We start from the raw sequence: 13,129 nt of genomic DNA on the forward strand, positions 1-13,129 counted from the left end.
CAAAATAGCGCGAAACAGCGCAAAACGGAGGAAAACAGCGCGAAACAGAAGAAAACCAGCGCAAAACAGAGGGAAACAGCGCAAAACAGGAGACGCAGTCATTACCACCTTCTGCCACGAAAGAACCACGGCGCCTCTCGCCATGGTTTTATGGCGCTATTTCCGGTATATTTACAAGGTTATGTACCGGATTATGGGTCATCATGCGAAATTTTATCTATCTTTTTGGTGCTCCAGAAGTATGTGCACCAATATGTCGCACAACCTGATTCCGCTACACACACACACACACACACATACTATTTTCAGGTTGTGCGCCATCTTGGTGCACATATATCTGGAGGTCCCTTTTTACCTAACCCTAAAGCCAACCATATCCCTGTTTCCCCACTATTTTGCGCTGTTTCCCTCTGTTTTGCGCTGTTTCGCGCCCTTTTGCGCTGTTTCGCGCTCTTTGCGGTGTTTCGCGCTGTATTCAGTAAGTAGTAAGACCGGTGATGGGTACGGTACCGTACCAGGGTACGGTACGATAGATCAGTACCGTATTCTACGGTACAGAAGTATCGAATCCTATTTAGACAGTAATAGTTGGCACTAAAACAAACACAACACATACATTATGACATTTGCAAACCCAAATCTGCATATCGCCCAACTATCCTGCTTCCGGTACGGTACCAATAACAACTGACGATAACCAACAAACGGACAAAGAGCATCGCTCAAAGTCCAATTTTACAAGTCGAAAGACAAAGAATCGGATGGCGTGATAATTCACGTGATTGAATACCGCCTCTTATTGGCTGCTGTCTTTTAGCAGTGTGCGCACGCAGTGTTATATACTGCCCCGCCCCCAATGCCTGTAATATTTACCGTTTTTTTTTCGTAAAATCCGTTACCGACTCATTTTTGTAATTTTTTACCCACAAAATGAGGGTAAAATTTACCGAACATTTCTTAGAGATTTTAACTATAGTTAAAATGTATCTTCGAGTATCGTTGAGTATATTTTACAAAACGTTTTATTCAATTGAATAAAAATATACTTATATTATATATTACAGATAAATTAACAGTAAAATGAGCTCATACGACATATTCATCGTTCTTGTACTTTTATTGTACAGTAGTAGTTCAGTCTTAAGTCAAGAAGACACCGGACTCTGTACAACGATTTACGAATACTGCAAACTACATCAAACAAGCGGTGGCCAAAGTGAATCACGTGCCAATCAGAACACAAAACCTGGTCGGGTTGGAAAAGCTGGTCCACGTGGTATGCCGGGACAAAAAGGAGAGCCAGGAGTCGTTGATTACAATCGTGTCAATACCAAAATATCAGTGGACATTTCAGGTACTATATTAATCATTAAATTCATACATTTGTCCTGGTGTTTTTGATATTCATGGATGCAGACGATTATCCATTAGTTCATATAATCAAAATTAAATATTTAATAATAATATTACCTGCAATTACATGCTAGAATAGCAAAGATGTAATTGAGAATTAAACAAGTAATAAGTAATACAGTATATGCAGTTTGGCACAGTCATGTATAATAAGTAAATACATCTAGCCCAATCAACTACCCATTTTCAAGCATCCGATTTTCGGCACCCATAATCAACACACAACTTATACACATGTAATATTGGTAAATTAGTAATAACGATTAGTTTCTTTTCAACATTGCAGAAAGGAAATGCGTCTGAATGAAAAATACAATAAGTTGGAAGAAGAATTATTCAGAGGTAAAAATAATATTTAAATCGTACGACATAAAGCGATCCCATAGTTGGCCCAGTTAGGTTTCGCCTAATAATAGCTTTTGCCCTTACGCCCCTGAATACTCTATGTTGGTATCTTCTCAATACATTCATCAAATTGGATTTAATTCCTGACATAGAGCCTTGTTTTAATCTAGCGAATATGTAGACGACACAAATTTATTTTCGATATATAATCGACAAGACAGCAACGTTTGGACAAATCTAAATCAACTAGAAAAAGTAATGTGAAAATATGCTGAACGCTGATTGTTTAGCCAATACAAGATTCAAGCTTGCACCGGCTCTCTGACACCGATAAAATAAATGTATGCTCTGGCAAATTTTGTTTTAAGCAATTTTGTATGGAAAAATAAAATACCGATAAATTTGAATATTAGACACGAATTGATTGTGTATTCGACCCCCCTTTTGTCCATAGTTACCATAGAGTAAAATTATGCCTGAAAAAGGTGTCATGGGAAAGTTGTTTAGGAAAAAACATCATGACATTAAAAATATGCGCGGAACAATTGAATAATTATATTTAGATCGTTATTATCCGGATAGTTGTCGAGGATTACACAAACTCAATTCTCTTTCTTGGAATGAAACCGGAGGAGTTTTTGAAAATATATCCCACTCCGGTTTCTGAAAAGATTGAAGTTTACTGTGATCTCATGACAGATGAAGGAGGATGGATTGTGAGTTGAATCGATTCACTTAATCAAAATAGAATTTAGAAATAAAAAATTATCTAAAATCTCTATTTATAATGAAAACAAAACAAATCAAACTTGACTTAAAAGTTGGATGTTTTCACAAAGGTATTTCAACGTCGAATGGATGGCTCTGAAGATTTTTATAGGGGATGGGATGATTATGTAAATGGGTTTGGAAATACGATTGGAGAATTTTGGCTTGGTGAGTTTTGCCTATTCACATAAATACCATCGATGGCCTTCAATAAATATACGAATAGATGTGCGATGTGCATTTTTTTCGTTTAAGGACATGGATAATGTGCGTCCGGATACGTGAAAAATCAGCAGAAGATTTTTTTTTGTTTCTGATCATTTTGTTCTAATTTGCTTCGCTCGGTAATGTAGGCCTACTTAATTATTGAAAAACATTTCATTTTTCCCATTGATGAATAAGACAAATATGTTATATCCTAACTTACTCCTCTTAAACGCATCAACGCATTCATCAGGATTGTTCACGGAAAGGTTATTTCCGTGGGAATCTTACTAATCTGGCATCTTAAGAATTTATCTCGGGTTGTGTCGATGTAAAATCAATAGTTTTCGAGTTTTTAACTCGTTACGAAGAATGATCTATCATAGGGTTCTCAATCCGCATTTCCCGATTTTAACGTGTAATTTTAATTCATTTTGAGAAAAACTACAAAATTTTATTAGGTTTAGAAAATATCCACCAGATGTTGAAAGGCAAGACGTTTGAACTCAGAGTAGACATGGAAGACTGGGAAGGAAACAAAGCCTATGCAAAATATGGGTATAACTTCGAACATTCATCTTAATTTAAAATCACGTTTATAATTGATTGTTTTTGTATGCTCTAATATTTTCAGAACATTTTCAATCGGCGATTCTTCAACGAATTATCGCTTAACGGTCGGTCAATACAGTGGGAATGCTGGAAATTCTTTAGGAGACGCCCAACATCAACGACGACCCTTCACAACTAAAGACGCAGATCATGATACATATCGTGACAAAAACTGTGCTGTCACTTTCAAGGGAGCGTTCTGGTACGGAGCTTGTCATAAAACAAATCTGAATGGGCTGTATATCAAAGGTGGAAAGGCACAATACGCAATCTCTGTTGTCTGGTATGACTGGAAAGGTCATGAATATTCTTTGAAGTTTGTTGAAATGAAAATGAGACAGAAGCAATAGACGAATTTTATATGGTTTACATATAATATCCATTAGCCAGCATTTGTAAAATATATACTTTACAACAATATTAATAATAACTTATACAAATCGAGAGTTTTTTTATGATGGATATATTAAATAGATTCATAAAGATTTCTTGATATACTCTAGCTTTTTTATATTAACAATAGCTAGTTTATCGCATATCGTTTTGTCGCTCTTCCAATGCAAATGATCTTGCAATGTTTGCAGAAGTTCAAGCTAAGTAATGGACTATGACGTGATCAATCAATATTAATATTGACAAATTGCAATAAATTTATATATATATATATATATGATCTGCAAACGTTGAAGGGAAGTTTTGGAAAATTATTTGCGCCTGGCCGATAATCTTTTTTTGTATATTGCATAATGGGCATGCCATTTCGTTTGTTCCACAAAAAGCCACGTTTCTCAAATTGCTTTGAAATATGACATAAAAAGGATATCAACTGGGCCATCGTATCAGAGTGTGACGCTTTCAATTCATCAAAAATAGGTGTGAGCAGTTTTGAGAGGAAAATTCATTATTTTTTTCATATATTGACTTAAATCTTACGTTAAAGGACTATTTGGCATCCCTGATAATTAAAGGTAACATTACGGAACGGGTACCCAAACCAATAATACGGTCACAGTATATTGAATACATTGATCTAAGCGTGCAATCTTACTACAAATCTATTACGGCAGGGGTCGGCAACCTTTTGTCGCTCGTGGGCCAAAATTAAGGTTGCAAGTCATTGGCGGGCCGCACATATTTTTAGAAAGTTGAAAAATCGAACGGATGATACTCTTTATCATAAAAATTAAGCAGTGATACATCTCTCGAATAGAATATAGATTTATTTCCTCATTGCATCTCATAAAATTCCATTTGAATATTTTCGGCGCCATTGAACCCTTTGCACTTAGCATCAACTTTTCTGCGTTTTGTTGCCATTTGCTTAATTATAATTAAATTATATGCTCAATAAACGAGTAATTGTGAATTATATAATCGTTAGGTTACAATACAAAAAATATATTTGTCAAAACGAATGTTTTGTTACCATAATTTAGTTAAGCGTCGCGGGCCGAATCCGGCCCGCGGGCCGTAGGTTGCCGACCCCTGTATTACGGCATAATACTTGTTTCGTTTCTCTTATTATACCGTGATACTCAAGTAACATACTATCATTTTTTGACCACGTTGAGATGAATTGAATTGAAAAATAGGTTACCTAACAAAAATTATACCCGCTATTAAAGCGTTACCTTTTAGTTTAATTGCGATAATTGACAAACGAAGCGTTGGCAAGTGGATATGAAATTGACGAAGGCTTGGGGAATGCGCCGAAACATTCAGTGATTTCTTCAATTTGTCTCCCGCACTTTACACAGCGCCGGGGGATTTCTCAATGCTTCCGAAATGCACTCAGGCTTGAATCCTACGAATACTCCGACACTTTTTCAGGCAAATTATACAAAATCTCATATAACTATAGCCACTGAAACAACGCCATCCAATCGTTCTCATGACTATGTTTTACGTTTTAATTTTATTTATTATCAAACCAGATATATGTAATCATTTCCTAGTTCCAGACGTAAGTCCACTTTCGCAGTTTTGCAAAAAGAAAAAATGAGCACTGGATAAATCATCAATAATAATTGTAAACAAGACGTCCAATGCTAACGAGTACAGCAAAATCTGAAGTTTCGAGGAAATGGGTAGGTAATTGGAAGTTAATTGCATCCTGTTGAAATTAGGTTTGGCTTTATTGGAAAGTTTAATTTGAGTTTTTAGAAGTCAGCTTGTTATATTTTAAATGAAATTCGCTAGGTAGGCAAATGTATCTAAATTTCATAAACCCCTTCATTGATAACCAAATATTAAAGCAATTGCTAAGTGCTTGTCAATCATCTTTTTTAATTGAGAATTGGAACCAAATCACGCCCAGCCGTGCAGTTTCACGAATGCACAATCTTGCCAAGTCTGTATAGAACCCTCAGAAAATTTGGTGTTTTACAAAACTACAAAATCTTCATTAAACAAAGTTGCGATCTGCGGTCAACCCAGTTATTCGTATCTGGCCCTCCTGTATGGGAGGTTGTACAACCCTGAAATAGAGCATAGCTTCATGAGTATAAGCATTTTCCTTATAGAAAGAAGATATTTTTGAGCAAAGGGCATCTTAGCATGACGCAACAATTTTACGAATGTCGTCGTCTTGCCGATAGACTAGGATTCTTAGAATGGACTCAGCCTTTGTAGCGAAGTCTTTCGCAAGGCATTACACGCTAAACGAATGGCTCACACTTCCACGTGTCCCATGCAGAGTTGGATCAATTGTAATTTGTAATCGATGTAATTAATTACAGTTTTTCGTGTAATTGTAATGTAATTGAGGCATTTTCATTCTGTGTAACTGTAATTTGCTAAAATTTTGGCTCAATTACACTTTCAATTAGACCAGGGGTCACCAAACTACGGCGTCCTTTCATCTGGCCCGCAATGACACGAAAAGGGCGAAATATTTTCCCAAGGATTGTTTTGCGAGAATCGCCTTCCTTTTTTATTTCGTAACATTAGTCAATCAGCAAGATCCGAAAAAGTGACGTAACAATATGCCTTTTCGCATCCGTTAAGACACTCAGACAGTTTTTCAGTCGTGGTCGTAAACAATACCTCATTTTGTGATTTCGAATGCTATTCGATAGTTTGCATTTTGACGAAAACCCATTAATGCATTGGAAGAAAAAATCAGAAGAATTTCCCAGGCTTGCTTCTTTAGCCAAGAATTATTTGGGACTAACATCAACATCAGTCCCTTCAGAAAGAATAAATTTATTGGGGTCAGAAACTTTTCGCGGCCTAATTTTCATCCAGTGCAATCCAACAGTTTTTAAGCAAGTGAAACTGTAAATACGAATCAAAATATACTAGTCAGGTTAGTGGCCACAATGATCGTTTTGACCAAAACTTTTGGTATTTTGTGTTGTTGTTCTTGTTCTTTGACATAGTTATTGAAAAGTCGCCTTTCTCTTCGATTACTGGACCAAATGCTTTGTGAAATTTTCAGTGGTTGAAGATGGAATTTTTTTCTAGAAGGATATTACTTTTTTCATTTCTAAATTTCGTATGAAATCGGATATTTCGTCCAAGATTTTGCTGTATTATTTTATTCATGGGAACACTGGCTGTCTGATTTGATTCTTGCTACGCGAAACTCGGAATTTTTTTGAGGGTATCGGCAGCGTCAAGGGTAAAAACTGCTTCACTCTGTGTAACGTGTCCATATATTTGAGCATTGCTTTGTTGTAATTGTAAATGTATTTGTAAATGTAATTTGATATTTTTTGCACGGAGTAATTTTGATGTAATTGAAAAATTTAAGGGAGTAATTGTAATGGTATTTGTAATTCAACTGAATTATTGTAATTGATCCAACTCTGGTCCCATGTTGATGGTGCTGCATAAGTCAATATAGATGAAGCTACCTCATTTTCATCACAGCCTTTTCAAACAATTTTTTTAACAAATCTCTGAAGTCTGAACAAACAACCTATACCACTGAAGAATGGTTAATTGAAAAAGAATATCTTTTTCAGACGGGGAAACATTGATTTTAAAAAACAACGTAGTTTTCAAAAGTAGTCATATTCTATTTAGATAGGACTGGAAATAAGTAATCAGTAAATCGTTCTTAGATGATCACGGGCCATTCCAAGTAATATTCCCTATTCTAATTTACACTTACCCAATAATTATTAATTTGCACAAATTTTTTCTGGTGGTCTCTAATTCAAAATAATAAAATGCATGGACGTCACCAAGAAATCCTAACAAACACAAAATCAAAAATATGATTGTTGGTGATAATTGTACGATAATGATAAGTTTAGAATTAGTTGGCAGTTGAAATATATTGGTCATATACCTATAATTAAATGACACTAATTAGTATATTCGGGAGGTAGTGTCGAAGGTTTCAAATTACCATATTTCCCGTCCAATGAACTCGAAATTATGGCATTTAGGGTTATACTTGATTTTCGTATCCATATGATTATAGTACTTCCTGTTACGAAGTACTTTTCCAGTTACATCTTGCTAGTTACTAGACTGTTTCGATGTGTTACTTCGGCAAATTTACATGAAAATGCTGTAAATAATAACGTAACAAGCCCAGTTTTCATATTATCATCCGTGAATTCAGGCAATGCCGTTTTCTGCTGCGCCTTTAACACCAACAGTTGTAACTGACTCATTCAGTCCTGTTACGGTCAAATTGTTTTCTTTAAAATTCTAAGTTATGTAGAAAAGTTAGTTATTGTAAGAAATTGAAACGTTCGCTTTGTAGCCTTGTAGGTCACAAGTTTCTGCCACTTCCTATCTCAAAAACATTCGAATCGTATTTGGCAGTATGAACGAGGAAGCTGTATTATGGAAACACGTCCACTCAACTCATTGGCCACGATGTGCTATCCGCAATGAGATATTTACTGTCTCCAAACGGCATTCGACGTCACTTTCAGAAGACCATTATATATATTGAATCTAGCATTACGTTCTATTCAGTAGGATGTTTTTAAAAACAAAAACTGGCATACTGTGAAGCAGTTTAATGACCGAAATGCAAAGATTAGAATAACGTCATGGTGTGTTTACCGCCCGGGGGATAAGCTAAAGCGAACGAAAGGCATTCGAAACTTGAAGTACCAACTTTCATAAACAGCTGAGAACGTGTAGTAGAATTAGTAATCAGACATCCATCCTGGGTAAAACAGGATAACAATATCAAGCGCATTGTATGCTTTAATATTCATTATAAATACAGTTCAAGTTGTATTTGTCAATTAACAAGGAATAGTAATCCAGGATTCAAGTCACAATCATGATATATGAATTTTAGATAGCAATAAGTGTAGCAAGAAGTACACAGGCGTATTTTTAGGGAAATATTCAATCAAATATAGATTACTGATTTGAATACCTCTGTATATTGCTAACTATATTTCTACAAAACGTGTTGTTCAATTGGATGAATATATATTTCCATTATCAGATATATTAAAATGAGCTCATACGACATATACATCGTTCTCGTACTTTCATTGTACGGTATTAGTTCAGTCGTTAGTCAAGAAGACACTGGGCTCTGCACAACGATTTACGAATACTGCAAAATACACCAAACAAGCGGTGGCCAAAGTGAATCATGTGCCAATCAGAAAACAAAACCTGGTCGGGTTGGAAAAGCTGGTCCACGTGGTATGCCGGGACAAAAAGGAGAACCTGGAATCGTTGATTACAATCGTGTCAATACCGAAATATCAGAGGACATTACAGGTACTATATATATGTAATATTAAATTCATACATTTGTCCCGGTCTTTTCTAATTTTCATGGATTCAGACGAGCAATTCGTAATATGTAATATATACAGTATAGTCAGTTTGGCACACAATCATATATAAGTAAATAAATCTCGACCAATCAACTACCCATTTTTAAGCATCAAATTTTCGGCACCTGCGATTAATTTACAACTTATCCGCATGTAATATTGGTAAATTAGTTTTAGCAATTACTTTCTTTTCAACATTGCAGAAGCGGAAATGCGTCTAAATCAAAAATACAATAAGTTGGAAGAAGCATTGCACAGAGGTAAAAATGGGTATTTGAAGTCATGAAGCGATCCCATAATTGGCTCAACTTGGTTTCGCCGAATAAAAACTGTCGCGATTACGTCCTCGACTACTGGGATTCAATTCGTGACATGTTACCTTGTTTTAATCTACCACATATGTCGGCGACACAAATATATTCTCGTTATAAAATCGACAGAGCTAAATCAACTAATAAAACTAATGTGAAATTTTGCTGAACGCTCAATGTCTGACCAATAAAAGATTTAAACTTGCCTCCGTTCTCTGACACCGATAAAATGTATGCTCTGGCAAATTTTGTTTTAGGCAATTCTGTATGAAAAAATACCAATAAATTTGAATACTATACGCGAATGGATTGTACATTATAATCTCATTTTTCAATTAATGTAATGTAATACGTTGTTCCTGAAAAAACAACGACATTACATTAAAAATATATATATGCAAAATTTCATAAATTTATTCAGATCGGTATTATCCGGATAGTTGTCGAGGATTACACAAACTCAATTCACTTTCGTGGAATGAAACCGGAGGAGTTTTTGAAATCTATCCTACCCCTGTTTCTGAAAAGACTGAAGTTTACTGTGATCTCATGACAGATGAAGGTGGATGGATCGTAAGTTGAATCGATTCACTTAATCAAATTAGAATTTGTTGAAAAATTATCTAAAATCTCCATGTATAATAAAAACAAACCAATTCAAACTTGACTTGAAAGTGTAATGTTTTCACAAAGGTATTTCAACGTCGAATGGATGGCTCTGAAGACTTTTATCGTGGATGGAATGATTATGTGAATGGGTTTGGGAATACGATTGGAGAATTTTGGCTTGGTGAGTTTTTTTTTATCCACTTAAATGGTATCAACCTTTTATGCTGCAACAAGTTACTTATAAATGCTGTCAATAAAAAAATAAACAAAAAAAATGAAATAAAAAAATGGAAAAATGCTGGAGATATATTTCATCCCGTCCATTTTAAATATCCATATTCATGTTGCCCATATCCCAAAATTAACCTCAACAGAGAGATTAACAGACAGTTATGTGAAATGCACTATATAGCTATGCGGACAACAAATTTGACAAAAAAAAACGTATTCACGTTACTGATTTTTAGGTTTAGAAAATATCTATCATATATTGAAAGACAAGACGTATGAACTCAGAGTAGACATGGAAGACTGGGAAGGAAACAAAGCCTATGCAAAATATGGGTATGACATCGAACCTTCAATTTAATGTAAAATCTTTAATCAATTTTTAATTGCATCTTTTTATATACTCTATTATTTCTAGAACATTCTCGATTGGCGATTCTTCAACAAATTACCGTGTAACGGTTGGTCAATACAGTGGAAATGCTGGCGATTCACTTGGACATTCTCAACATCTAGGGCGACCCTTCACAACTAAAGACGCGGATCATGATACATCATCTGACAACTGTGCTGTTACTTTTAAGGGGGCATTCTGGTACGGAGCTTGTCATGCAACAAATTTGAATGGACTGTATATCAAAGGAGGGAAAGCGAAATATGGAATATCTGTGGTCTGGTATAGTTGGAAAGGCCTGGAATATTCTCTGAAGTTTGTTGAAATGAAAATGAGACAAAAACTGTGAACTACAAACTTACTACATTCATGAAGTAAATTTACACATATATAGTAGACATGATTTAATTTGGTATATTCAACGAAAGCACGCAAAAAAGAAAAAAAAATGAAAACTTAGAAATCAGAGGAGGGGCATAAGGAGATTTAAAAAGTGTTAACACTAGCAAATCTCATGAACCACACAAAGTTATATAAACAACAATTCTTTACTTTTGATGACATCATTACACAAAATTTCATATAGAAAACCGAAACCCATAGAGTCCACAGACACTATAAAAAGAGAAAGCCTTGTGAAGACAACAACGGTCTTTTTTACCAATGAAAATTTCTCAGCAATTGTTCCAACAACAGCATGAATAATAACAAAACGACCCTAAGGTCCACATCGTACCCAAAATCGCATCGTAAACAACATAGTTCGATGATTGAGCATATATATGGTTTTTGATTGAGAGAGGTTAACAGTGACAAAGAGCGACTTTGAGCGACATAAGTGAAGCATTGATAATGACGTCATCAGTGTCATCTTACACCCGCTTTCTTGGAGAAATAGCAACAATATCTACACATGTAAATACAACAGTAATTCACATTATAGGAATGTTAATTGGGATTGTTCACTCCAAGTATACAACAATTTGTCATCAATCAGCATAGGATATGTCACTCAAATGGCTGTATAAGTATATTCGGACGCATATCACGTTTGTATGTACACCAAATAAATGAATGTATATTGAATTGACTATACGTAGACATTGGTTGTATATGCATATGATTTGACTTAGATATTCGCATCGAATAAACACATTCATTTGTATATAGAGTTGACTATACATACGTATGGCATCGGCTTATTATGTCCATGACTTAAATAGCTGTAGGCCTATGAGTATATTGAGTTGACTATATATAGATATATACATATAACTAACATTGTCTGTGTATGTACATTACATGAATGAACGTTTACAGTATGTATATTCAATTGGCTGCATATGCATAGGAGATAAGCTATGTATGTACATTATCCAAATGGCTGTATTTGTGTATTAGGTTTTCTGTTTATGCATATAACATTGACTGCATATGCACACTTAGTTGGCTCTGTATGTATATGAGTTAGCGGTATATGCATATTTTGGCTGTATATGTATATCACGTTTCCAACCTCACTCGCTTGAATGGACGTCAGCCCATTTGTCAAAATTGTGTAATTTTTATTAGCTGAACTCTATATATATATCTGTAACGCAACATTTTATTACACAAGCATGTGACGGATTTTCATTGCCAAAAAGTTTAGTTAGAGTTATTACCAAAGGCTAGTTCATCGCATCGCATCGTTTTTTCTCTCCTTCGAAACGATTGATCTTGCAATGTTTGCAGCAGTTGAAGCGTGGTAATGGAATATCACGTGATCTCGGGCATCGTGCGTCTTGAAGGAGAAATCTGATATTTAACGACTGCAATAAATTTGTATATAAATGTTCTATAAACGATGAAGCGAAGTTTTTGAAAATTATTTGCGTCTGGCCGATAATCTTTCTCTGTATATTGCATAATAGTCATGTCACATTTCTTTGGTGTCACAACAAGCTATGTATTTTAAATTACTCTGAAATATGATATAAAAAATAAAGGATATCAACTGGGCAATGTCGTATCAGAATGTGACGCTTGCAATTTATCCTAAATAGGCGTGAGCAGTTTTGAGAGAAAAATTACAGTACTTCCCTATATGTTGACAAGCAATAAGAAATCATATAGCACGGATAATTTTTTTTTTAGATGCAAAGAAATTTCAAAAGAACGTAACACACGCATTTAATAACAGGTTCGATGGTATTAACCATGATAACAAGTAACCTATTTTAAAAGATTCAAATCCCGTTTACTAAGACAATTCAGGAAAATGTAAAATGCCATAAAGGTCTTAGATCCTCGGCTCTAGCTCCTTAAAAGCAACACGGCTTTCGCCACCAACCCAAATAATGCATGTCGCTGGAACATTTATATATATATATATGACTTACCATATTCCTTGTCGACGGTGTTGGTAATCGAGCAGTAGACTGCGTTTGAGTAGAGTTGTAGCTCATTATAGGTTCACCGAAGAAAAATATCACTGG

The 13,129-nt window shown here is 35.1% G+C and overlaps 2 protein-coding genes across 2 annotated transcripts; both read left to right on the top strand.

Annotated features, from left to right (window-relative positions):
• The first annotated feature begins 1,080 nt into the window (after positions 1-1,080).
• On the top strand, positions 1,081-3,971 carry LOC144411805 (microfibril-associated glycoprotein 4-like). Its single transcript, XM_078109406.1, has 5 exons — positions 1,081-1,354; positions 2,341-2,474; positions 2,598-2,694; positions 3,192-3,288; positions 3,365-3,971. The coding sequence occupies exons 1-5, from the start codon at positions 1,081-1,083 to the stop codon at positions 3,690-3,692; spliced, it is 930 nt and encodes a 309-aa protein (XP_077965532.1). The 3' UTR covers positions 3,693-3,971.
• A 4,800-nt stretch (positions 3,972-8,771) lies between these two features.
• Positions 8,772-11,048, top strand: LOC144432468 (microfibril-associated glycoprotein 4-like). The gene is made up of 6 exons (XM_078120631.1): positions 8,772-9,051; positions 9,314-9,370; positions 9,843-9,994; positions 10,115-10,211; positions 10,498-10,594; positions 10,677-11,048. The coding sequence occupies exons 1-6, from the start codon at positions 8,778-8,780 to the stop codon at positions 10,999-11,001; spliced, it is 1,002 nt and encodes a 333-aa protein (XP_077976757.1). The 5' UTR covers positions 8,772-8,777; the 3' UTR covers positions 11,002-11,048.
• The last annotated feature ends 2,081 nt before the right edge of the window (positions 11,049-13,129 follow it).

This window comes from Styela clava, chromosome 15, assembly GCF_964204865.1.
Source record: "Styela clava chromosome 15, kaStyClav1.hap1.2, whole genome shotgun sequence".
NCBI lineage: Eukaryota > Metazoa > Chordata > Ascidiacea > Stolidobranchia > Styelidae > Styela > Styela clava.

Bases quoted from the DNA above. Each gene is read 5' to 3' on its own strand.
- LOC144411805 (XM_078109406.1), top strand. From the start codon at position 1,081: ATGAGCTCATACGACATATTCATCGTTCTTGTACTTTTATTGTACAGT. The intron at 2,475-2,597 runs GTGAGTTGAATC...GTTTTCACAAAG, and splicing joins CAGATGAAGGAGGATGGATT to GTATTTCAACGTCGAATGGA. The intron at 2,695-3,191 runs GTGAGTTTTGCC...AAATTTTATTAG, and splicing joins GATTGGAGAATTTTGGCTTG to GTTTAGAAAATATCCACCAG.
- LOC144432468 (XM_078120631.1), top strand. From the start codon at position 8,778: ATGAGCTCATACGACATATACATCGTTCTCGTACTTTCATTGTACGGT. The intron at 9,371-9,842 runs GTAAAAATGGGT...AAATTTATTCAG, and splicing joins GGAAGAAGCATTGCACAGAG to ATCGGTATTATCCGGATAGT. The intron at 9,995-10,114 runs GTAAGTTGAATC...GTTTTCACAAAG, and splicing joins CAGATGAAGGTGGATGGATC to GTATTTCAACGTCGAATGGA.